We start from the raw sequence: 25,796 nt of genomic DNA, 5'->3' as shown, positions 1-25,796 counted from the left end.
AGCCAATGGGAGCTGCAGGGGGCGGTGCCTGCAGAAGACAGAGCCGGCAGCATGGCTATATGGGTTTCTTCTCTATGGGCTGCAGTGGGGAGGCCACTTACATAGCAGTACAGGAACTCCTCACTTAACGTTGTAGTTCTGTTCCTGAAAAATGTGACTTTAAGTGAAACGATGTTAAGCGAATCCAATTTCCCCATAAGAATGAATGTAAATGGAGGGGGTTAGGTTCCAGGGAAACTTTTTTTTGCTGTACAGTACAGTACTATAGTTGGGAGGTGCCCCCGCCGTACCCCACACAGGCACAGCCCACTGGCACTGGAGACAATGAGGCAGGCAAGGAGGCTGAAGGTGCTGTAGGCTAGGAGAAGCACGTTGCACAGCTGCAGCTTCCCCTACTCTGCAAGCACCAGGGGCAGGGCACTCAACCCTCAGCCTGCCCACTCCACCCCTTCCCCCAAGCCCCCACCCTTGACCCGTCTCTTCTACCCTCCCTCCCTCCCCCTTCACTCCGCACGCCACATCCTTGCTCCTCCCCTGCCTCCTGCCTGCAGCAATCAGCTGGCTTGCGACGTTCAGGGGGCAGGGGAGGGAGGGGGAGCCTGTGCACCGAGTCCTCACTCCTCCCCCCTCCCTCCTGAATGCTGCAAGCCAGCTGATTGCCACAGGCGGGAGGAGGGGGAAAGCGCTGATCCACAGGATCTGCCAGCGGGTGGAGGTGCTGGGGGGGGGGGGGAGGCGTAGGAGAGCTGATCGGGGGCTGCCAGCTGTGGACAAAGTAGACAGCCAAACGACGTTATAGCAAAGCATTGCACAACTTTAAATGGAGCATGTTCTGTAATTGAGGAGGGACGTAAGATCGAAAGAACATTAAGCGAGAGGAGTTACTGTAGAACCTCTCTGAGCCACAAACTTGCATATTGTCCTAACCAGCGGCCTTGCCGCACGTCTCAGCACAGCTGTAATAGCAGAATGGTGTTGTAAGCTTACTGGAAAAGTTATGCGTGTTACTGAAGCTTTACACAATATGTACTATGGGAAAAAAAACATTTACTAGCATGTAGTGAACTGTTAGGATAAATCATTGTAAACAACATTTGTCAAAATAAATGAACCAGCTACATCTTGCAATCAACTATCCTTGTTTTTCAATCATGTTTGTTTGTTTTTTTTAATTTCCAGAGGGTTTCCCAATCAGTAGTGTGAGTTAGCATTGTTCATTGCTCAACGTATACACAGTAGTTGCTAGTCCTTGGGGTGGGGTGTGCATGAGCAGGTTTCAGGGGGTCTGCCGAGCAGGTACAGCATTAGACTTTCTGGGGCTCATGACAGAAAGCTGAAGCCCCACCACGTGTAGCCCAGGACCCCAAGCCCTGCCACCCGGGGCTGAAGTTGAAGCCTGAGCAACTTAGCTTCACAGGGCCCTCTGTGACATGGGGCCCCGGGCAGTTGCCCTGCTTGCTACCCACTAATGCTGGTCCTGGCTTTTGTATGCAGAAAACCTGTTGTTGTGGCATAAGTGGGACGTGGAGTTTTTGTAGCAAGTTGGGGTGGGGGCTCAGAAAGGAAAACGTTGAGAACCCCACCCCCGGACTTACGGTATGCCTGCACTGCACACTAAGCCCAGGCTCTGATTCAGGTTCAGCCCAAGCCCTCCTTTCATCCGCACACACAAATCAGTCTAACTCATGTCAGCAAGCACTCAGGACCTGGGTCATAGGAGCCTGCTAGGGCTTCGGGCTCTCACCCACCCCCCGAACGTTTTGCACTGTGGATGCAGCTCAAGCTGTAGACCCAAGTCAGAATGTCTGTGTAGTGCAGTATTGTCACACATTAGCATGGCTGTGATACCATGGTCCAGCAATTGTAAACCCAGGTGTACAATACAGTGAGGATGCTTGAGCACAGGCTTGGAAGCACGGGTCCACAAGCCTGGATCCCACTGACCTGGATTTACGATGCCGTGTGTAGACACCCTTAAGGGCTTGTCTACTCGGGGACATTCAGGAAAGAAATGCGCACTTTTAGTTAATTTGGAATTAAAAGTGCATTAGTTACACCACATTAATCCCTGGGTGGACACTCTTTCAGAATTTAAGTGGCCTTATTTCGGTTTTGTTCATTAGTGAATTAAACTAAACTGAGATAAGATCACTTAAATTCTGAATGAGTGTGTCCACTCAGGGATTTAATGCAGTTTAACAAATCCACTTTAAATTCACACCATAAATTAATTCACATTAATTTTCCTTTGTCCCCAAGTAAACAAGTCCTCTCTATACCATTTGCTAACAGGAAGAAGCCATTAGTCAAGAAAAGGCAGGCGAAGAAGACTCAATTGGGTTTTGTCAGCATGTAGATAATGGTGGGGAAAATAAGAGTTGAACAACAAGAGCAGCAACCATAGCACATGGTGTTACAGTTGAGAAAACAACAGACAAACTGAAATAAAACTAAATGCTTTTATTACACTTTTTTGTTTTGATTCTATCAGGTGGCAACCGTTTGTGTCAAGGACAAGATTTTCTTGACCCTTGTGAGTAGGGGCTAATGCACAGGCTTGGAATTCATGGTTTTTCTTTTTAAATTGTTAGTAAAGGTGTTATAGTTTTAATATATAAATTACACCTGAGCTTCCCATATCAGAGTCAGTGACCCATCCAATTTGACCACATAGCTTGTCCTTCTGCCCCCCTCTCCTGCCCCCTGTCTTGTTCTCAGATATTAGCTAGTTTTTCAGGGCAACTAACTTGGAGGTCTGAGATTCCTCCACCTACCACTTCTCAGAAGAGAGCGTATGAACTGCTTTTTAAAACGACTGACTGAAGGAGAGAAGGCTTTGTCACATCCCTTTCGGCACAAGTCCCCTACAATTTCTATTTTTTACCTTCTCTAGCTAGGCTTTCTTGATGGAAGAATCCCCCAAGGACATAAATCTAGAGCCTTCTTTGTAATAGGGCTAGTGACCCACTAAAAACTGGAATTACTCCACTCCATTCAAGAAAACCAAATTCTCTTGCACAGTAAGATCAGGTGACCTGGACAAACAGGAACATAGAACACGGGACTAAGAGCTGATCAGTTGCTATTGATTTGGGCGTTTTGCTGACCTTCAGAATCCTCCTGCCACTGGTAACTTATGTAAGCATTGAGTAGAAAATGATTCACTAAATCTTTTTGAGACAGGGAAGCATTAGTGCTCCTGAATCTCTTTCTGAACCCTCCTCTTTTACCTCACGCCAAAAATTCCCCTCTCCCGGTATTGACATAAACACAGTTGTAACTCTTTCTTGCAGTGGGAGAAGGGAGGGGAAAGAACTTCATTTTTTATATAACGGTGGTGTTTCGATATGACCTTCTTTTGCTTACACTGTATTCTGTTTGCATTGTGCCATACAGGTGCGGGGGTACAGTTGGTGCCATTGTTACATGTCCCTTAGAAGTAATAAAGACCAGGCTCCAGTCTTCAAGGCTAGCTTTCCGGACTGTCTACTATCCTCAAGTCCAGCTGGGGACGATCAGTGGGGAAGGAATGGTCAGGCCGACATCTGTATCACCCGGACTTCTCCGGGTTCTAAAGTGAGTACAGCTCTTGTCATTCATAGCATCCTGTGCAACCAGTGGACTTGACTCTGATTTCCTTGGCATTGGTTTTACACTTGAATGGTGTCATTCTGGACTCACACTGGTGTCAGATGGGAATTGGGCCTTATGTATTCAGCATCAACTGAAAAGTTGAATTAACCTTTAAAAATACATCTTGTGGAAGCACCTTTGAATTTTCAAAGGAACTTATTTAAAACTGCACTGAGAAGCTTTCCAAAGAGTATTGGTTTGGATAAGTGTCTGGAGGTAGTATTTTTAAATAGACTTATTGGCTCTAAGCTTTCTGGTAAGTATGAAGCCCCAAGGATCAAGAGACGGTAGTATTCTCTTGCCAGGTGATATGTATGTCTGCTTGCAGGAGAAGTTTTAAAAACATGCCTTTCCTCCGTAGCACTTCCTATAGCTCAGAACATGTGGATTCTCACCCTGTTCATCCTTTTGGATTTCTCATGTTTCTCAGTCTTTTGCACTGGAGCAGTGTGATGGGCAAGTCCTGCTGGCTAGGCCCCTGTCTTAGCAGTGCGACTGAAAGACTGAGTGAGCCACTGAGGCAGAACTCCTCCCTCTCATCTCTGGAGCTGGTGACAGTCCTAGTTCAGAGTCGGAGCAGCATGGGAGAAAAACTTTTCGTTGCTGCTGTCTGTGCTGTGTACCTGTTCTGGGGACCATGGACTCCAAGACTGTCACTCTAACTGGGGTCTACCCCTCCACCTGTTTCAGGGAGCCTGGTCCCTTTTGTTTTGATGGGCTGTACCCACCTTTCTAAGGTTTTGTGGGCCCCCCTCCCGCCTGTGTGGGTGGGTGTTCAGTTGCTTTGATGGGCAGAATCCACAAACACCAGTCATCAAATAGTGTGGGGCCTTGGCCTAAAATTCACTTTAAAAAAAAAAAAAAAAGAGAGAGAGCCAAAAGCCCATCAAGTGATGAAGAAGGGAAGTGTGTAAAGGCCATAGTGTGTGGTGTCTTGCATTGCTCAACTGGCACTGTGTTTTAGAGTATTAGACTGTAGTTTAATAATATTGGAATGGTCCAAACTAACCTGTGACACCCTCTGTGCTGGAGGGTGAAGGGGTGTGTAACACGCCACTGCTCTGGGTTTGCAGGGCAGTAGCGCAGTGGTGTACACTTGGGATTGCTTTTCAGAGCAATCTATCCATGTCTTTCTTTTAAGGCTTAGATTCTGCCAAAAACTGCACAATTGGCAGCTTCAAGACTGAGCTTTTCCAGTGGCGATCTGGCTGCCAGGTATCCTGTTCCCAGCTTCTTTGAAACAATAGATTGATAAAACTAACAATCCATTTTATACAAGCTTCCTATCTTTCATGTTTGCCACATCATTCATTGCTGTCCCCCTTCTTACATTCCCAGCTACGTGCTGCAAATTAGATGAGACTTGGTTTCTGTCCAAGAACCTGAACTGATGCAAACAGGATCTACATGATGTAATCTTTGCTCAGTACCTGGGGTTGGAAGGTCTCGGGCAGAGGTGGGAAAACTACAGCCCACGGGATCGTCCTGCCCGGCCCTTGAGCTCCCAGCCAGGGAGGCTAGGCCCTGGCCCCTCCCCTGCTGTTTTCCCTCCCCCGCAGGCGCGCCGCACATCTTGTGCCCGCCCACCTCCGAGGCTTTCCAATAAGCCCGTCCCACTGCTCTGAGCGGCATGGTAAGGGGGCGGGGGGAGTTGGATACGGGGCAGGAGGTCCCAGGGGGCAGTCAGGGGACAGGGATTGGTTGGACGGGGCGGAGGTTTTGTGTGTGTGGGGGGAGGCGGAGACACACACTGGTCAGGAGACAGGGAGTGGGTTAGGGGATCCCAGGAAGAGGGGGGACAGGGAACAGGGGAGGTTGGATAGGGTGTGGGGTCTTGGGGGGCAGTTAGGGGACAAGGAGCCGGGGGGGGGAGTTGAATGGATCAGGGTTTCTGAGGGGGGCATTCGGGGGCGGGAAATGGGAGGGAGGCAGGGGCCAGGCTGTTTGCGAAGGCACAGCCTTCCCTACCCAGCCCTCCATACCGTTTCGCAACCCTGATGTGGCCCTTGGCCCAAAAAGCTTGCACTCCCCCAGTCCAGGGTGATCTTTTGAATTTGGAGGTCTTTCTGGTACAGGTAGGGCGCTGGTGAATGCGTGTGAATGAGGGCTTCTCTGCACTGTTATGAAAGGCGCTGATTGTGACATGCCACACGGGAACTCATGGGGGAGGAGAGGGAAGAGGAAGGAGACAGGGTCTTTCACAAAAGCAGTCCAGCTAGAAAACCCAGCATGAACAGTCCCTCAGACAGCCCTATTCTTTCCTCCTCTTTTGCTATTTCTGACTGAACGAGCAGCCTTCTGCCTGCTACTGATGTGTGGTTTCAGGCAGTGCACATTATATGGTCATTCCCATAAATCCTCAGCTGGGAGTTTGAACTCCCCCTGCATATCCCTGTTGGAAAATCTCCAAGGCTCGTCAGATGCCTCTGCAGACAGGTAGGAGCAGCAGCGTGTTCAGCCTAATCTTTTCATGACATACATCCAACAAAAGAAGACTGGATCGAAGGCAAGCCAGTGCTCCCAAGCTAATGGTTTTGTATGGCCTAACCTGAGGCCTAGGTCTCTGCTGCTGCATTTCTGAAGAAAGCAAAGGCAAAATCTAATCTGCACCAGGTTTATGTGGATCTTTGCAAATAAATATTTGCACTTTATTTTTGTGCAATGATCTTTTGTTTACATCAGGCATTTTGGTGCACCACCCCCCCCCCCCCCCCCAAAAAAAAAAAAAAAAAAAGCCCAGCAAAACATGTTGGTTGATTCATGTAATACTGATAAATTTGGCACGTTGCCCAGTGGAGTTGCATGAATTAGATAACAATACAGTGGCAATCAAGTCCTCTACAGACTGTGTAGCTTGCGTCACGTCACAACTTGAATCTCGTATTATAGATAAGCAATACTTCTCTCCCACCCTGTCCCCCAAATGTCAAGCACTCCTCTTTATAACATTTTTTTTTTTTTGGGTCATATTGAGTCTAGAGCAGTACACGATGCACAACCAAGGTAACCGGAGCAAATCAGGGCATTTTGGATGCATCTAACTCCCCTCCCTCCTGCGACACAAGGCAATCCTGATTAAAAGGGAGTCCAATAAAACCATTTCAAGGTAGCCAGCTCTTGTGACAGTATTCACCCACTCTCTCTCATTTTCAGGGTTGTCCTTTGTGGGGAGATAGAAAGTTGGCTAAAACTGGGTGAGCCTTTTACCATCCTTATAGACTCATTAAAGTCAGCGTTTGTGGTCTGGCTTTATTTAATCTTGTTTCATTTCAGCAACTGCTCAAAGTCTGTAGCTTGCCTGGCTCCTTTTCCAGATGTCTGTGAAGCAATCTTGCAAATCGATTGTACTGTTTGTATTTCACAGACAATAAATTCTTCGGAGTCTATAATTGATTTCACACAGGACCTCAGTGCACTCTCCTAAAGAGACAGTGTACACTTGGCACTGGCTCCCCTTTCCCATTTTGATGAAATCAGACCCCCTTTATGCTGCAGTTAACCACGACTTTGTGTAAATGGGCACATTCTCCAAGGAAAGTGTAAACGCCTTCCTTGCTGCCACCTCCACCAAAGAAAGTTTTCAGAGACCACATTTGTAGAGCGTTCCCTATAGATAGGAGTGCACTTTCCTCCCAAGACTAATTGCCTTCTCTATAGCAACATTGGATGAAGGGGTATAGAGGGAGCATGGACTTGTTCAGCATTTTTCGTAGTTATATCATTGGAGTCAACTGTTCAGAACCTGATTCTTCATGATTAAGGCTACACTGAGGTCATGGAATCCCTGACTTCCAGAGTCCTCCGTGACCATTCTCTGCTTCAGCCCCAGGGGCCGAGGGACTGGAGCTGGCAGCCAGCGGGGCCCCAGGAGGGTTCCAGCAACAGGTGACAGCAGTGACGGGGCCCTCTGCAAGTTTCCAGCAACAGGCAACAGCCTCCTGAGGGGGCCCTCCTCAGGGTTCCAGCGATGGGCAACAGCCTCAAGTGGAGGGGTGAGGAGGGGAGGGGGCCACCTTGGGCAAGTGGCTGGGGGTGTCCCATTTTCTCTTTGACAGATATGGTCATCCTGCAGCTCCCAACATCTGTGGGTGAAAGGGGAGGTTCCCCTGCAGCTGCCGCAGACAGAGGGGGTTCCCCACAGCTCCCAGCTACCACAGTGGCGGGGGAAACCATGGAGCCGCAGCAGCAAAAGTCACAGAGGTCATGGCTTCCCTGAAGTTTTGTTTATTGCCCGTGACCTGTCCATGACTTTTTTTTTACTAAAAATAACCGTGACAAAATCTTAGCCTTATTCATGATTGATTCTTCAGAGAAGATGCTGTATTAATAGCTTTCAACTCAAGCAAGCCTTCTAGAGGAGGTAATGAGCGGTGATGACTTTTTGGGGCTCCTCTTACTGATGTCTCTGTGTGCTCCAGGCTGCAGAATACTAGGGGTTTGGGGCATAGATTGTCTTTTTATTGTTGCAAACACACAACAACCTCAGTGGGGTCCTGGTCCATGACTGGAGCTCCTAAATGCCACTACAATTCAAATAATGCTGCTGGTGGTGATCCTTCCTGCTGCTGTGAACTTGAAACCTTAAAGCAGGATGGAGAGCAAATTGGGTCTTTTGCATTAATTCCCTCTGCCCTTCTCTTCTGAAACTGCTGAGCTGGGGGTGGGTGAACTAGGTGCTTTGAGTGGTATCAATAATTCCATTGAAAGGGGAAAAAGCCTTCAGAGGCCTGTCAGATTGCTCCCAGGGAGTTGTGTATTGGCTATGAAAACACTGACTGTTAGGGCTAGAAAGAAAATAAATGCCCTGGACAGACCTGGTTAAACTTGCCTGTGGAACCTTTCAGAATGGAAAATGGTCCCAGAAGGGCAAGCTGCTTGAGTGTAAACCAGATTTTGGTGAGTCACCTCAGCTGGAAGCCACAGTCGTGACTATTAAAGTGACAAAGAACAAGCAGTCACTGGATCTGTTTCCTAGGAGACACTTAGCCTTGGAGTTTACACAGAATATTCGGCTCCGCTTTGGGGATGCATTTCAGAAGCTTTCTAATGAGCTTGTTTTTTGGGCTCTGCGGCAAACGTTGCCAACAGCATTAATGACCTGGAAAGTAAATTTTGCAAAATGGGAGACTTAAACCAAAAGAACAGGCACGTGTGAAGGACCTTTGGAAGCAGGAGCTGTTTGAATTTCCTCGCATGTTTTTCACACGCACTTTCTTTTATTAAATAGGAGGGCTGCTACTGCCTTGCAGGCCACCGTACTTAAATACAAAGCAGCTCCATGGCAATAAAAGTGGCTTTTGCTGATGGATGAAATATGATCCATGGATACTTACTAGGGCTCAACCGTTATTTTCTTTCTTGTAAATGTCCCTCTGTGCCAAGGCTTCTTGCTTGGAATCGAACCCTCCACTAGGGATGCTTTTGAGCCAAACTTGTACAAAATGTGCAGGGTCCCCAGGGGGGCATCCAAACCATTTACCCTTTTTTATATTGGTGCCAGTTCATCTCACCCATTTGGGTTTAAACCATGGGAAGGAAAAAATGACACTCAAGGTCAGGAATTTGGACTGATCTTCAGCGGTGTTGCCAACTCGCACTATATTTGGTGGCTGTCTTAAAGCCCCAGCTCTTAGAGTCTAGTGATTGTGACAATTTCAGCTTTCATTTTAGAAGAGTACATTTCTAGCCATCATAATTGCAAAGAAAAGCTTGAAAACGTGATCCAGGTGTAACCTAAAAGCTCAAAACCCAGAAGGCAAAGAGAATGAATCCCAACATTATTATTTATTTTTTTTTTTTTTAAATCTCATGAGTTTTAAGGCCAACTTAGGCTCTGCTATACCAAATGCATGATTTTTTTTCAATGCTCGGAATTGACAGTACTGCAACTGCAGTGTTCTGTGCTTCTGCTTAGGAGGCCTAAACCAGAATGTGTAATGCCTGGTCAGACTAGACTCCAAGCTGCATAACAGGGAGTGTATGCTTCCCCTTGGAAGGAGGAATGTGTAGGTTCCTACTTCTGGAAACTAGTCCTCCCCCTCCCCCCATGCTCTGACCATGTGTTCTCCTGTCCCCCTTTTCCCCAAAAAATACTCTCTCAGTCCTCCAAAAAGAGTGTGTGGGGCAGTTCCACTCTAGTCTTTATCTCCCCATTCCTCCCATGTGGGGAAAGCTGCATGGTTCTCTGATTCTCATAGGGTCTGGGCAGCCCCTGCGTCAGTGACTCAGGACTAGAAAAGCTCAGTCTCGCGCCCACCGCAGAGTGGGTAGGGAACACCGCCTCCTATGCTCGTTAGCCGCCACTGGTGACCCATTTGAAGGGGTGCACCATTTAGCAAGGCCTCTCAACCCCACACACCTTTGCTTTTTAATGAAATCTCCACTTCCCCTCAAAAGCTTCCCCCTGAAGGAATAGCTGTGATAGAATGAATGCTTTTTTTGTCTTTCAGAACTGACTTCTCTTGTGATCTCCATTAACTTTTTTAATAACCCAGCTCCCAATAGTTTTCAAGCAATTGAGCTATTAAGCTGCTCTCATATGACACAAATGCAGATTTGTCTGTAATACCCTTAAGTTCCATTGCGTTAGCTTGCTTTTTCAAGTCAATAGCTAAATCAGCCAGCTTTCTACCAAAGAACACAGCCTGATCGCTAATAGGTTTGTTGTTTAATACTGTGTTATCTTTTACCGCAGTTTTCCTGATCTGTGACTGATGGTTATTGTCTACCAAGAGAGGTAGTTGGTGATCTTGCATTTTTATTTTTTTAGGTCAATTTTGGAAAAAGAAGGACCAAGGTCGCTCTTCCGAGGATTGGGTCCAAACTTGGTTGGAGTGGCACCATCAAGGTAAAGATCTTAAAGGGTTCAGTTCCATAATAATAAAAAAGTACATTTTAAGGCTGTGGCACAAAGATTGTACTAAGCATATTATAAATGCTCTGTTTTTATTAAACTAGTCTAAAAACCACCCGAACAGTTCATTTATGAACTATCTGCTGGCCAGTGGTAAGAGCACATAGTCCTAGAAGACAGGAGACCTGAATTCCAATTCCAGCTCTGTCACAGATGTACTCAGTGATTTGGGACAAGTTGCTTAACTTCTATATACCTTAGTTACCCCATCTGTGAAATGGGGCTACTGAAGCTCTTTCCTTTTCATAAAGCAGTTGCAGATCTATGGATGAAAAAAGTGCCATGCAAGTGTGATGCAAATATATATTAAATTCGAGCCATTATTTTTGAGGTGTGCAAATCAAAACTGAATGTGAATTAATCTTATTTAGTACTTCCCTAGCACTTTTCAATTCCTTGTCTGTTTCCTTCTTCTCCCTGGGAAAAGGTGTACGAGCAGACTGAAAGCAAGTGCCTGTTTACAGCGCCTAAAAATCTGGCTTTCTCTGGCATATTTATTGGCTTCTGTACATTTTGTTTCTCTGTGTGCGTATCCAGGTTGCTACTTATGATCTTTGCTTTTCATTATCAGTTTCACACACTGTCTTCACATAACTGATCTGCAGAGAAGGAACTTGAGATTGGATAAAAAGAGGGGTTTCTGTTAGTACAAGCCAGTCCTTTTTTTAAAAAAAAATATGTAGACTGAACCATGTATTTAAATGAATATCAGGAATGGGTGACTCACTGGGCATAGATTGGGACAATAGAAATAAAGGGGTGCAAAAAATGTGAGACTTACATTAAGACAGACCAAAAAGAAAGGGGGGAGAGAATGTGGGCATGCACAAAGCTCTGGCATGGGGAAAATGGGGCACACACAACACCTGGTGGAGGGGAAATTGGGGGTTCCTAGTTTGGGGGGATAGGGGTGTACACAGAGCCCCTGCTATGGGGGGATGGCACTCTGAACCCCTGGTGGGGGAGAGTGGGAGGAATGGGGGGCATAGCTTCTGCCAACGGAGGAGTGGGGGGACCCTCAGAGCCCCTGGTGGCAGGGGGGAGATTGAGAGGGAGGAATGGGGGGAGGCAGAGCCACTGGCATTGAGGAGGTGAATGAAGGACATGGGAGTTAGAGCCCTGTACGTAAGGGAGCAGTGGGGAAGTTGCAGGGAGTCCCTGAAATAGAGGGGGTGGCACACGGGAACATGTGGGATGGAATGGAGGAATGCACGGAGTTCCTGATGTGCACACTGAGCTTGGCCCACAGAAGCTATGAAATGCACAACACCCTAGTTCTAACCCTCTAGCTGTAAAGGCAGACATCCCCGTGCAGGTTGGCAGGCTGAGCCTTTGCAGATGGAAACAATAATGTTGAGCCCCTTCTGAGATCTACCTTGTTGGTCAGAACTATGGGAGGAAAGCAGTGACTGGTTTGAATTGCATGTCTGTAGATTATCCTCTGTAGCGATTTCTTCTCTTCTTCCTGGCACAGGGCGGTCTACTTTGCATGCTACTCCAAAGCCAAGGAGCGATTTAATGGCACTTTTGTGCCCAACAGCAACATTGTGCACATTTGCTCAGCAGGCTCTGCAGGTATGTTATCACATGGAGGGTGTCCCTTTGTCTCCCAGGCTGTCTTGCCATAGTACAAAGGTGCCCAGCCATTCTGCTTCCAGTAATGGGTTATCCGTGTTGATCCTACTCCACAATCAGTCACGCACCATTTCCTTTCCACTCCACTCTCAAGAACCTCTCTTTATAGAGGGCAATGAAGAAGTTTTATCTATCAGATGGTCCATAATTCCTTCAACGTGCTACTCTGTATGGTACGTATCATCTAGGGCTGCCTAAAGCACATTTCCCAGCTAAAGCAGCGGAAAATGTTGGCAATGAAGCATAAAACAGGGAACTATTTGTATTAGTACCCTGTACAATGGCGCCTGATCTGATTGATACCTCTGTATGCTACCATAATACACATGAAGACACAAGCTGTGTATTATGGTGCAGAAACGCCCAGATCTTTCTGAAAATGTTCATTTGGTCTCCCTGGGTTTGTACACCCACTGTGTTGCTGGGCCTCACCATGGAGAAGAGCATTCTTTTTCCAAGGAACATTTATCCAGCAAATCATCTCCATAAAAGATTGAGATCAGGAGAGGTGGCTGAGTTCATGAAACAATGATGTTGGGAAGGGCACCTCTCAGGAATCAAAGTACAGGGACTGTTGAAAATCAGCTCTGCTGGACCAGAAACTTCCAGCTCTCTTCAAAACAGGGAGGCAGGAGGCAACTTGGCAAGCTCCTCTATGGATTCTTAAGGAACCCCTCTTTGCAGAACTAGAAGTTAATGTTCATGCAGAGGCTTAGTCAAAACCTTACTTCTGCAGCTCTCTACTTACACAACTGAGTATCCGTTTCAACCAGGGAGGAATTAATTCCAAACAAGGGTTGTTTTTACCAGTTGTATAACATAGTTGTGGGACGCTTTGACAAGGATACTTTCAAAGTCACCATAAAGCATTTGGGAGGTGAGAAATAAAACTCTAGAGGAGCCTGCCAGACGAATACCCACGTAAGATTTGTACATGCTGTAGTCACCCCACATAAAGAAATGCCTAACAACTGGCATACCGCAGAGGGTCCAATATGTCACAAATTCTGAAGCGTACTGGATGGATTACCCAGTGGAACAAGGAATTTAAGCTGGGATTTTCAAATAAGCCTATGGGGCTTTCCAAGGGAGTTGGGCACACAAGTCCCTTAGGCCTGCTCTGTTGACATAGTTACACAAGTAAAACAGTGTTGGGGAGGGGGGTTAGGGGGTGGGGAGTAGTAACTATTTACTGAAATACTTACACTGTTATAACTCCTAGTGTTGGCATAATTATACCAATATAAAGGTGTCTTATTCTGGACTAGTTTATTCTCCTTCCCATACAGGAATAAGATTTACCAGAAAAACAAAACAAAACACTTTTGTACTGGTATAAATGCATCCCACTAGGGGGCTTGTAGTGCTAGACTATACCGGAATAGTTCAAGCGGTACAGCTAGTGTATAGACAGGGCCTTAGGCTCCTTTGACAATCCTAGTCTTAAAGAAATCTTACCCTGTGTTATACACCAAGCACTGCAGTTCTTGAGCAGTGACCAGCAATGTGTCATCATTCCCTCAGCTGGGGAAAGAAACCATTTGCTTGTTGTTATAATTGTAAGTGCCTTTGAAACTGAGACTTAAAGATTTAAGGGGTGGGAAGAGGTGAAGTTACTAACCTCTCATGCAGCACAATATCGAGTGAATGTGCTAGTGCTCAAGTGTATTTCATCTTGCTTATGTAGGAACCCTTTTAATACGGAAAACTTTGTGTACGTTTCTTCTGAAAATAAGTTTGCCATTTGCAGACCAGAAGGAGGAGGAGGTTATGATGATGCTCCTGTGAACAATAAGGAAAGGTGCAATTGAATTGAAATCAGCCAATCCCCAATCAGAATGGTTTTTAGATCAACTATTCTTTGTAGTCTCTCTTTTTGTCAGTGTTGGGACTTTGCTATTCTGGGAGAATTTACCTCAGGATGACTGCACCAGTTTACTCAGACCTAAGTCACCTAACTGCCCATTAAAAAACATTCTCAAATTATTTCAAGCATGGATGGGTTCAGTTAAGGAGATGGCTCAACAGCACCACCTAGAGTCTTGAACTATCTGGTATGGATGATTGGTTCATGGACAAGTTAATAAATTATTCTGAAACCAATCAGTAAATATTAAATCTTATAGAAAGGCTGTTTACAGCAACCCGGGCTACATAATAATACCAGTGCTGAGTGCTACACAAAATCCTACGGTAGAGAGAATGAATACCTCATAAGGGGAACTTGCTATGATTCTGTAGCAATGTGTTGATTCCAAACTGACTACCTCCTTCCCTACACTTCCTGTTCTGAAATCTCTAAATAGAATCTCGCCTATGGGACTACAGAGCATTGAAGCTTAGCAATTGTCATGGTTATTGCAGCAACCAATCCCTCTTAATTACGCTGTTTTTTTGTTTTCTTTGTCTTTCAGCTTTTGTCACAAATTCCCTGATGAACCCTATATGGATGGTGAAAACCAGAATGCAGCTGGAACGGAAGTAAGTGACTGAAAGAAATTGGGTCATCTTAGTTAAGAGGGGCTCCAAAACGCACGTTCTTGCCCCTTCCATCTGTGGCTCTGGCATCCCTGACAAAGCGCTTTTCCTATTCCCTATCCCAGTCAACCCCCATACCCTTTAAGTCCCTGTCCTGTTAGATGACCAGGGTACAGCTTAAGCCTATCAGTTTTATACCTTAATTTGACAGGAGGGGTCACTGCTGAGGAGGGGAAGGATGGTCTAATTGGTGCTAGCTTGGGATTCAAGACCCACGTTCAGTTCCCACCTCCGCCCCAGTCTTCCTGTGTGGCCTTGGACAAGTCGCTTAGTCTTTTTCTCTGCCTCAGTTCCCCATTTTTCCCACCTCACACACAGTGGTGTCGAACCTAAGTACATGAAAGATTGTGCGGCACTTGTATGACCCCCATTACCAAAGTATCCAAGCACCGAAGAGAAATGCTCAGGGTGGGTTCAACGAGGTAAAGGTCAGGACTGAGGATCCAATCTGTGTCCCCTCTACGACAAAAAAAAGGCACTAATATTGGCCCTAAATCGTACAGAAGTGGGTTCTATATTCTCTTCAGCTAGTTCAATAATACAAGCCTCTCCGTAACTGCCCATTAGCTACGCTCTGAACAATGTAAAGTTTTTTTTTAAAAATCCTATCGTTGAGGCTGTTTAATTTCATAGAACACTATAACGGCAATAAAAGGGTCCCCTTCAGGGGTTTAAAGTCCTTTGGCTCCCCCTTCAAGACTCTTACTCTCGACCACATGTCCTAGAGACAGAGGATAGTCTTACGTAAAAATTGATAGTAACAGCTTGAATGATTCACGGTCACCGGTGGATGTGAAAGCCGTGAGGGATTCTAGCACAGTGAGAGCTCTGCTGTAGTTAAGGTTACATTAATAATGTGACTCTTTAAAATGGTAATTTTTTTTTCCCAGGGATATGTTGGGTGATAGATCAGAAAGATCCTTAAGATACTGAGATTACTCACCAAGAAGTACTTGAAAATATGTTGGTTTACGCAGTTTATAAATGATTTAAAAAGCCTAACTCCAGTAATTCACTAGGTGGCACCTTTGAACCTAAATGCTGCTTGTTACCTGAAGAATCATTCCACAGACAGACCTTTGTCTCTGGCCCCACCCCAACCAGACAAGAAGGAAATTGCTAGTTCAATAAAAAGCAATGCTCCCTCCATAGTACTGTTATTAAAGCACTAAACTATGACAGAGGAGCCAGGACTGGCGCTGAAAAGATTAGCACAGGCATGTATTAGCTGACTGGAAAAGCCAAATGTGCACAATTAGCATTACAGTCCTGCTACTGGCATTTGAAATGTGACTACAATGCCAAAAGCAATGAAAGGAACATTAAAAGTCTCTGCACAGCATTCCTAGAAAATTCCTGCAGCTACACTTAGCAGAGAGCTGTTCTTGTTTCTCCTGGGTCACTTTTCATTTGTAATGTCTGCGCAGATTTTTGAACCTCTTGAGTTTTGCCTTGATCTAACCCTGTTTTAATTTGCTCCCTTTAGAGTCAGGGGTTCAAAGCCGATGAATGCTTGGCAGTGTGCTAGATACGTTTACCAGACAGAAGGGGTCCGTGGTTTTTACAGAGGCTTGACGGCCTCCTATGCTGGGATTTCAGAGACCATTATCTGCTTTGCTATTTATGAAAGTTTAAAGAAGCACCTGAAGGATGTCCAGCTGCCCCCTTCCCCTACTAATGGGACCAAGAGGAACTCCACAAACTTTTTTGGACTGATGTTTGCTGCCGCTGTTTCTAAGGGCTGTGCCTCCTGTATTGCTTATCCGCATGGTATGTTAAAACTCTCCATTTACCAGTACAGTAGAACAGCTGTTGCCTTTAGTCTGTATTAATCTATGGCTGACAGTGCTGTAATATTCTTCATGCTGTAATATTCAGAGGCCATGTTACTGCAGTGACTGTCTATGTACCCAGATCTTCAGCATTGTTCCCCTTACTCCTTGCTAGCTAAACAGCTAATTGCTGGGACTTCCTGAAGGAGGTTTGCTACAGAAAGTGAACTCTTCTCCCTCCCTTCTCTTGTTCTTCACTACTAGCCTCATTCAGCTCCTCACAGGTCTTTGGAGCATGAGTGTGTTTTGTTTAATTTTTATTAGCTCACTTTGAGTGCCGCATAAATGACTGGAGGTAAGTGCTTTACAGAACAAATAGACTATTGTTTCTGTCCTGAAGAGATGCATCAAGGGAGAAGGGGGCTGGGGAATGACAAGGTTGCAGCATTTGGATTATGCTTGTCATTGTGGTTAAATAGATGCTGCATCCCACCTCTTGTAGGCAGCTCAGTAGAGGGGTTTAGCAGGGATTTGGCCTAGCCATCACCATCCCCTCAGACAATGAAAGTTGATGGGAGTTCCATACAGAAGGGGTAGCATGGAGAAGGCTGCTGAAGGGAGAAATGGAAACAGGGCAATGAGGCTGGTCCTAAAAAGCCAATGATTCTCTTTTCCTTATCTGGCAGTATTTCTTTACTCCGCTGTATGCTGTGCTTTATGGAAAAATTATTCTGATTCCCTGCACATCTCTCTCTGCCAAATTCTTTCCTTCCTTTTAAAATCAGAGCCCTAGATACTGGCTGTTAACATGGCTTGAATTGGTCTGATACCCTTAGATGCTACCATGAAAATGCCAATCTGGGCTTTTACCTCATTCTTGGCACTAACTTTTAGGCAACAGATCACATCACAAATGGAAGAGAGCCAGGGGGGAGAAAAGACCATGAAATCAGATTCACCAAACCATTGACTAATTTAGTCAGAAACTAGTTCTATTCCAGGCCTTCCTCTTCCTTTTTTAAATTGTCCTCGGTACCTTGTTTAATGAATGCAGCTCCATAGAGATTTCATAGTGCCATCAATGCTCTGAATCTATAAGAAGCCTTTCTCTGCCATAGCTCTCCAGACAGATTAGATGAGGCCAGTTTTTCATTGCAACTGTACAGAGACTGTTTTTGACTTCCATCATACCTGAACAGTATATAAATTTATGTGCAAATGAGTCAGGTAAGAAAAAAAATCTAGGGTGACTTGTCCAAAGAGAGCCTGATTCTTGTATAAATGTTTTGATTTATACAAATTACAAGTGGCTCCTATCTAAGGCAGTAGAATCCGCTGCCATAAAGCTAAACAGCCCACACACACCATGCAATCCCCCCACAAATCTGATTTCTTTCCAAAGCTGCCCGCCACAGCAGCCCACACAAATTGATGCATCTTGCAAGATGTTCTGAAGTTCAATGGAGCCTGGCTATTTTGGAGCAGAGGAGGAAGCTAGTTTCAGAGTGGTGGGCCCCTCACAGAAAGCACTGTACTGCAAGCCGCCTCTCTTGTTCAATCAATTGGAATCCAGCCCAAGTGCATCTGTCGATCACAGCTATGGCCTTGAACAACACCGTAGCTGTGCCAAATCAAAAGTGGCTTCCCTCCGTTTCATCATAAGTAAATGCCACCAAGCCACAGCTCACACCATACACCAGCTTGAGGAGAGCACAGGACCTACTTAACTGTGTACCTCCTTTCCAAAGCACAGTGTGGGGAATGTGAGCAGAAACAGAGGAGGTAGTCAGCTGAGTAACAGCCCTCATGAGCAAGCCATCCATTTTTTGTGCAGTTTGGTGTTTACATGGAAGTGGAAAGCCAATTTTAACTTCCTGCCTTGCCTGGCAAGCAGTGCCTGCAGGACTCCAGGGTTTGTAGGTGAGCGGATTATCCAACAGGCATCTCACTTGTCCAGGGTAAGGTTCTGGTTGCCCTAAGCTATGCAGGCTCTTTCCAAAACCTGTACGTGTTTCTGCGCTGGGGGATTTGACCGGAGACACTAACCTAGTGCTCTGTTTGTTTCCCCCCCCAGAGGTCATACGGACAAGACTGCGAGAGGAAGGCACAAAATACAAGACTTTCTTTCAGACGGCTCGTCTGGTAGCACGTGAGGAAGGCTACCTGGCTTTCTATAGAGGACTCTTTGCGCAGCTCATCAGGCAGATACCAAACACAGCCATTGTGTTGTCCACCTATGAGCTAATTGTGTACCTGTTGGAAGACCGCACTAAGTAGCAGAGCCAGGGAACATCCTTTGGAAGATAAAAACTGACTTGAGCAAATAGCCATTTAAGAGACTGATACAGGTGATGAAGATGGAGAAAAGCTATGAGTCTCTGATCACCTGCTGGACACTTTTTTTTCCTTTTGGATTCATGCTTTCTGGAAGGGTTCAACTCATTAACGTTAATAGTTAATTAAACTTTTTAACTTAAGGAGAGAAGATTCAGAATTAAACTGCTACTAAATTAAATCATGCATTTAATTTATGTATGTTTTGTTTGTCCTTTTCTTTAAGCACAGGTATATGTGGCATATATGTACCTGTGCTATTGAGATGTCTCTTGGATTGATAGTCATTAAAACTGTATTGAAGTGGGAGAGGAACTGGTTTGGCGTCTGAAACTGAGACCTGCCACTGGTGTCACACACTATCATTTTCCAGAAGTATTGAGGCCTGAGACCTTTCAGTGTGCTTCATGGCTGATTCGTGGGTGTAAGATTCATCATTCCTGTGATCTTTCAGAATGGGGTACTGAGCACAGTGAGGCAGCTTTGTAACTCGCAACTCGACCAGTATAAAATGTTCATGCCGGAATTTCCTGGATGAGCCACTATGTTGGAAGACATTCCTGTAAAGGTTAAGCAAAATAGCTCCCCTGAGATAAACTTAAACCATACTTGGGAGGGGCACCTCATTTAATGTTTGCATCATTTAAGTCTTCTCTAATCTATTACTTTCCTCATCTCCAGTGGTGACTTCTTTTCTGAATGGCATGGGGGAATCAGTACAAATTCTTCAAGGTATGAAGCCAACTCTAGAGCTCCACTTTCTGGTGCAATATCTAGGAGCTAAACAGTTTTAATTGGTGATAATCAATAATTATTATTAATCTGATTTGCCCCCGGGAAACAAACTTGGGGATTGGAATGCAATCATATGCATTTTACCTCCTGATAACCCTTGCTACCTCACTGGGCTAAGTAAAAACCATATAAAGTTATGTAATGAGACTTTAAGGAAACCATGTATGAAGTTAAAAATGGAGAGATACAGATCTCCTGCTCTAGTACAACCAATTGGACTGTTCTCACCCCCACTTCATGTAGGTTCAGTAATCTCTTGTGTGCTCCAAAGAGACCAGATTGAATGGCTCCTCCCCCCCACACTTTGGTCATCTTTCACCACTAGTCAGTGACATAGCTCCTGCCTCTCAATTTTAAATTACACACCCTGCATAACTCAAATCCTTTCATGGGGCTCTTGAAATGTGCTTATACTTAAGCAGTCATGTATATTGTTGTAGCACCAGCGGCCTAGATATCACTGTCCAGGTATAATTGCTGGGTGTTTCTGGATTATTTTGGGGGGACTTAAAGGGTTACAATCGGTTTTGCCTTTTTGACTGGCCACTGTGTTCTTGTACCCATTAGTGTAATTTGCTTTGACAGCTGAGACAAATGCTACAGTGCAAGAAAGATCATCTTCTGTCTTTTCTACAGCGGAACTGAACAACTGAGCTCCTCGTGACTTCAGCAGGTGTTGAATTCTTGGGCATGTACCAGTGTTTACTTCTCTAACTTCACCAAGAAGCAAACCCAGACTTGGGAGTGTGTTACAAATAGTTAGGAAAAAGCCCAGGAGTGAGGCTAGGGCTCTAGAATCCTGTCTGCTTATAAAAGGCTAATGAGAATAACCATGATGGTTAGAAATGTACTTACTGACCCACTCTGTCTCTGTACTAGAATGCCAATCTGGATGCTAACAGTTAAGCCCCCATTGAGGACAATTGCAGAGGTAGGAGGAAGTGAAGCATATGTACCCTATAGATGAGGCCCAATGTAACTATAGAAGAATTTATTAAATCCTACAGTGGTTCATTGGAAAGGAGAGAATGTAACATTTAATTTGAATTTAAAATTAAAAAAATTGAAAGTTGAATAAACTAGAAATTGTGAAAGGACTCTTAAAATAGTTTTGCTTCTTGTCTCTCTCTTTTAAAACCTTTGTGGGAATCTAAACTGTCAGTTTTGAAAACCAAAATATTTTTGCTGCTTATTCCTTCAAAACTTGAATGAGATCTGCTTTCTTAAATTATTCCTGTTTTTCATGTACATTGGCTTCCTTTTACAGCATTGGTCAAGCGTCTGAGCTGCTGGTGCTTTCCTTTTAGAAAAAGGGAAACTAGTGGTTTGCTTGAGACTCAAAACTTGAGATTACAAACAGGGTTTTTTAAAATACCTAAGCCTGTTCAATAAGGTGCTTTGGGTTTTGTTTTTACTAATGACCTTGGCAAATAATTTGGTGGTGATTGAAAGTACCATATTGACAGCTGTTGGAAGATGAATTCAAGTTTAAATTATTCCCTCCCCTTACACTAAAATCCAAAAAGTTCAAAAGTCTAAGGCCCTAATCCTGTAAAGATTTATACACATTTAATGTCATGCTTTGTGAGTAATCTCTCACTGAAGTCTGCTTCAGTAAGTCTAGGCCTAACTCCATTATCGGAGGAAAGGACTGGAAATAGTTCAAGGGACATTCATGGTAAAATACCCTAAAAAGGCAGGGGAGTCCTTTTTATGATGAGATGTTTGTGTGTTTTTTCACAATTTATGTGGTCTTTTTAAAAATTCATTCTGTTTAGGTAATGAAAATATACTAGTCAATGTCACTTGTGTTTCACTTCCAGGTTCTTGCTTCCTAACACCATGTTGCAAATACTGGGTAATATCCTGGCCCCATTGAAGTCAGTGGCGAAACTCGCATTGACAACAGTGAGGCCAGGATTTCACCCATTGTAGGAGAATGGTTAAAACAAGCCGTACAGTGGTTCAGGATACCAGTTTCTATAAGTCTAATTTTTGGGGTAGCTCTGATGGAACTGATGGTGAGAGGATGGATCAGGTGTAGTGTCCTGGCTCCTCACAAGGCTGTTTGCATGACTGGTTATATATTATGGTCGTGCCTAGAGGAAGTGGTGCAGTCTTGATTTGTCACTTCTTTTTCCTCCTCCTGAAAAGTAGCTGATTTCCTCCAACTTTGAAGAGTTTGTCTATATTCACTCCATTCTCTATTCCCCTTTTCTTTCATGTTCTGCCTCATCCCCATCTGTCTTTGCGGTCCTGTTTCATTTTTCGTAAGTACTCATGTGGAAGCAGCCTTGCTTCGTAATTATGAAGCGGGTAGATATCTCTTGTACAGGTGGAAGTAAAGGAGGCAGAAATTATAAGCGACTTGACCAATGCCAGAAGGAGGGAGTGTGTCAGAGCTAGGATTAGAATACAGGTGTCTCAGCCAAATTTTCTGATTGTCCATTGATTCTGGGGGCCCAGGTTTTGAAACGGCTTGGTCTTTGGTTTTCAGAAGTGCTCACACCTGGAATTTCCTTTGATGTCAGTGGGAACTGTGGGTACTTAGCACCTCTGGAAAATTAGGCCAAATACAGTGTCCAGAAGTTGAGAAACGTAAAACTAGTGCTAGTTTCTTAAAAGCAGCCCCTCTTGTTGATCCTAGGCTGCACCTCTCTATTGAACTGACCCTCTTTATAGCCAAAGGCACATGGTTTGTTCAGCCAAAGAGCTGTCCCACTTCCAGCCAGCCAGAAGCTGCAGCCCAGGTGCCACTTCCCTTTCACAGTTGTGTACTGGGCAACATCATCTACTAAGTTCAGGGGGGAGGGGTGGGGGGAAGGGAACCAGCCTGCCTGTATCAGAAGGCCCCTCCCCTAGCCTGAGGGGAGGAAGCACTAAATCCAGGGTTCAAGTCAAGCAGGGGACAAAGAATGATTCAACAGGGTCAAAAGCAGGGGGCCAGAGGGGTGCTGGGAAATAGCAGCTGAGCCAGCACTTTGGTCACTGCGGCTCTAACAGAGCAGACCTCAAGAGGAGCTGTGCCTAACTGCTGGGCTGAGGAGGACTGAGAGGCTAATCAGGCCGTTAGGCAGATGGTACAAAAGGCACAGGAAGAAAGTGGGACGGGAGAGACTGGTCTTCCCTGCTTGCCTTGGGAGCCGAGGGCTCCATAGGACTGTTGGAGGGAGGATATGGGGGTGGTGCAGACTAATATTGCAAATAGCACTGGGTGTTTTACCTGAAAAGGCCTCTGAACTGTCTGTGAACATGAGCGGGGGCTAGCGGCGGGGGGGGGGTTGCCACACGTAGGGGCTTGTCTGGGATCGTAGCCAGCGTGAAGGTTTGGTGGCCTGGATGATGGAGGAGACCCTGCAATGGCTGGTGAAACAGAGAAGACCCTGCAAAGTTTCCAACAAGCCTATCGCATGGAGAGGCAGGCCTCACAGCAGAAAAGCTTGCCAACATGTCACAGCAGCTCCTACAGAAAGTGGTGAGTCCTGTGATGGGGGATGGTAACCAGACACAGGGCCTAGGGCCTACATAAGATAGGCCCTGCTGAAGATCCTGATGCATTCTGGGTACTTTTGAGAGGGTAGGTATGGATGCAGGTTGGGATAGGGGAACCTGGGCCCTGAGGCTGGCTCCCTATCTGTGGGGAAAGCCCAAGCGGCCTATATGGCTCTGAATGAGGCTTAAGCCAGGAATTACAAGGCAGTGAGGGCAGCCATCCTGGAGCGGGTGGGGCTGCCCACTGAAGTTCCACCGAAAGTTCTGATCTGCAAGGCGGGCTGGGGGTTTATGGCCCTGGACATTCACCCAAAGGCAGATGGACTAAGCCATCTGCTGACTGAGACCAGACACCCAAACTGGGGGGGAAATAAGGGAGCTCTGGTGCTAGAATAGTTCCTTCAGGGCCTTCCTGAGAATAACCAAGTGCGGGCCAGGAAGCATCTACCGGGTCTGATGGATGCGGCCATAATATTAACTGAGGAATGCACAAAGATGGACTTTCCCAGGAATGGAGGATTACCGTATAGGGATCTGGAGCATGGGAGGCAGACCAGAGACCCTCAGCAGGAAGGGGATAGAGAGACAGGTGACAGGGACACACACAGGGATTGCCTGTACATGGACTGTGGTTTTGCTGAGTTTTGTAGCTGGGCCAAAACTAGAGAAGAGCAATGGACGAACTGTCCACACTTCAGTTATGGTGGGAAGGAAACTCTCTGGAGGGGACTTGTGGATACAGCCTCAGCTTGCTCTCTGGTCTGGAGGGAGCTGGTGAAGTCTTACTGGATGATTCTAGGAGCAACTAGGAATATAGTGAGTCCATGGGGATAAGAAATGGTGCCCTATGGCCTGGGTGCCCCTTGAGGTCAGTGGGAGGTTTTGTTGGAAACAGGTTGGGGTAGTGGACGGGCTGTCCTATCTGGTTGTATTGGGCACTGACTGGAACCCCTTCCCAACAGGGAAACAAGACGGTATAAGGAATCCCAGGGTGGGGAAAAGGAAGCCAGAGGGGAGAGAAGAGAATGAGCCTGAAGGAAAGCAGCAGAAGCCTCTAGACAACAGAGCCTAAGTCAGAAGGAAAGGAGAGTCCTTCAGGAAACTGAGGGTGCAGGGATAGGAATTAAGGAAGGAGGTAGAGGGCAAATAGTCTGAACTCCTTAGTAGAGCCTGATGGACCTATGAAGTCCCCTGCCCCACAGCCCCAAGGAGAAGAAACCCAGGCATGGTTTTGAGGATTTGGAGAACCTGAGGCCCCGAGTGATCAGTGGGATAAAGGGAGTAACCTTGATCTGTTGCCAGATAGAAAGGGAGAGAATCTTGTGAGCCATTCCCCCAGGTGCCCATGCTGTGAAGACTTGTGGGCTAAGCCTGAGCTGTGGGGGTATCCTCCTCCCACAAAGTGTGATTTCTGTGGGTGGAAAATGAGCAGACTCCGCAAGGGTGACTCAGGTGATCACCCTAGGGAGAGAGAGAGACTCCTACATGGAGGCACCTCTGGTAAGGGATGGTGGGCGGGGGGGCAGGGGGTAGGAGGTGTGTGACAGACTGCTGGGCACAGAAGCTCTAATTCAATACTTGAGAGCAGACCTCATTAAGAAGAGCTGTGCCTAACTGATGGGCTGAGAACTGCGAGGCTAATTAGGCAGATGGTACAAAAGGCACAGGAAGGAACTGCAGGAAGGCAGAAAGAAAGTGCGCTCCTTCCTCCTTGCCCCAGGAGTGGAGGGTTCTCCAGGACTGCTGGAGTGGTGCCGTGTAGAGTATATGGGCGGTGGAAACTAATATTGTAAACAAACTGCACCCAGTGCTCGTCCAGGCAAAAGGTCTCTGAGGTGTATGTGGACTTGAACAGAGGCAGCAGAGAGAGGGCCCTGCCCCAGTTACTCTTCCGTCAAATTACTGACTCCAGCCATAGGCTCGGAAAGCCAGTGCTGGGCTGATGTAGAGAAGACCTGTAACTAACCTGCATCTGTCAAGCAAAACTAGCATACTTTCATGTCATTTTTCTCTCAAAGACCAGAAACTTACTGAAAAACCGAGATTTACCTTGCCAGTCTGAAAACCGGAGGGGGTTGCACCGCTGGGTCTTTCCATTGTTTACAAGCCCCAGGATAGTAGATAAGATGAAACATTTCCCATAAGGAAAGGGAACAGGGTCACTCTTCACAGTCCAAGCTGAGGGCAGTGCACAGACTTAGTTCGTGCAAGCCGCAGACTGGATCTTCAACGTTTTCTGACTCTCACTCCCCTAGCATCTGCACCCCAGCTAGGGAACCTGCTTGGACGTGGAGAGGGATTGGCACCCTGCCCGTCCCTCTAACACGACCTTCGCCGCCGCCTCCCTGGCTCCGCACGATCTTAACGTCTCACAACCCGTCTCTCCCCAGGTGCCCTCCTGGTGCGTGCAACGACCAATCCGTGCGGCTGTCTGACCACGGCCCTCTTCTTCCTCCCTGCCATGCCGGCCGCCGCGCGCTTGAATCACACACACGCCGCCTTCCCTGATTCACAGCCCCTCCTGGCACGACACTGGCCTTTCACGCTGCATCCTGCACTCCTACGCCCACCTCCGCCGGCCAGCCGCGGCAGACGCAGGAGCCGGGGGCCTCCTCCGAGGCATGAGTCACTTGCACGCTTCCCCCTCCGCCAAGCCTCCGAGATCCCCGCCCGTCCCCTCTGCC

General features: G+C 46.3%; 1 protein-coding gene and 1 long non-coding RNA gene across 2 annotated transcripts in view; one reads left to right on the top strand and one right to left on the bottom strand.

Annotated features, from left to right (window-relative positions):
- The window catches only part of SLC25A33 (solute carrier family 25 member 33), a 34,446-nt gene extending 15,424 nt beyond the window's left edge, over window positions 1–19,022 (top strand). The window contains exons 2-7 of the mRNA XM_037880923.2: window positions 3,397–3,576; window positions 10,403–10,480; window positions 12,021–12,121; window positions 14,596–14,662; window positions 16,206–16,489; window positions 18,566–19,022. Of these exons, the coding sequence (XP_037736851.1) occupies window positions 3,397–3,576; window positions 10,403–10,480; window positions 12,021–12,121; window positions 14,596–14,662; window positions 16,206–16,489; window positions 18,566–18,768 (913 nt within the window). The 3' untranslated portion in view covers window positions 18,769–19,022. The remainder of the gene's footprint in view (window positions 1–3,396; window positions 3,577–10,402; window positions 10,481–12,020; window positions 12,122–14,595; window positions 14,663–16,205; window positions 16,490–18,565) is intronic.
- On the bottom strand, window positions 5,508–25,768 carry LOC114020530. Its single transcript, XR_003565369.3, has 3 exons — window positions 25,162–25,768; window positions 15,094–15,178; window positions 5,508–13,963 (listed from the first exon to the last, which is right to left on the bottom strand). It is a non-coding gene; the product is annotated as an uncharacterized LOC114020530 (long non-coding RNA).
- Between the last annotated feature and the right edge of the window lie 28 nt (window positions 25,769–25,796).

The sequence above is a fragment of the Chelonia mydas genome, chromosome 18, assembly GCF_015237465.2.
Source record: "Chelonia mydas isolate rCheMyd1 chromosome 18, rCheMyd1.pri.v2, whole genome shotgun sequence".
Classification (NCBI taxonomy): Eukaryota; Metazoa; Chordata; order Testudines; family Cheloniidae; genus Chelonia; species Chelonia mydas.
Note: the sequence above shows the minus strand (reverse complement) of the source record. Positions and strands in the feature narration are given on the sequence as shown.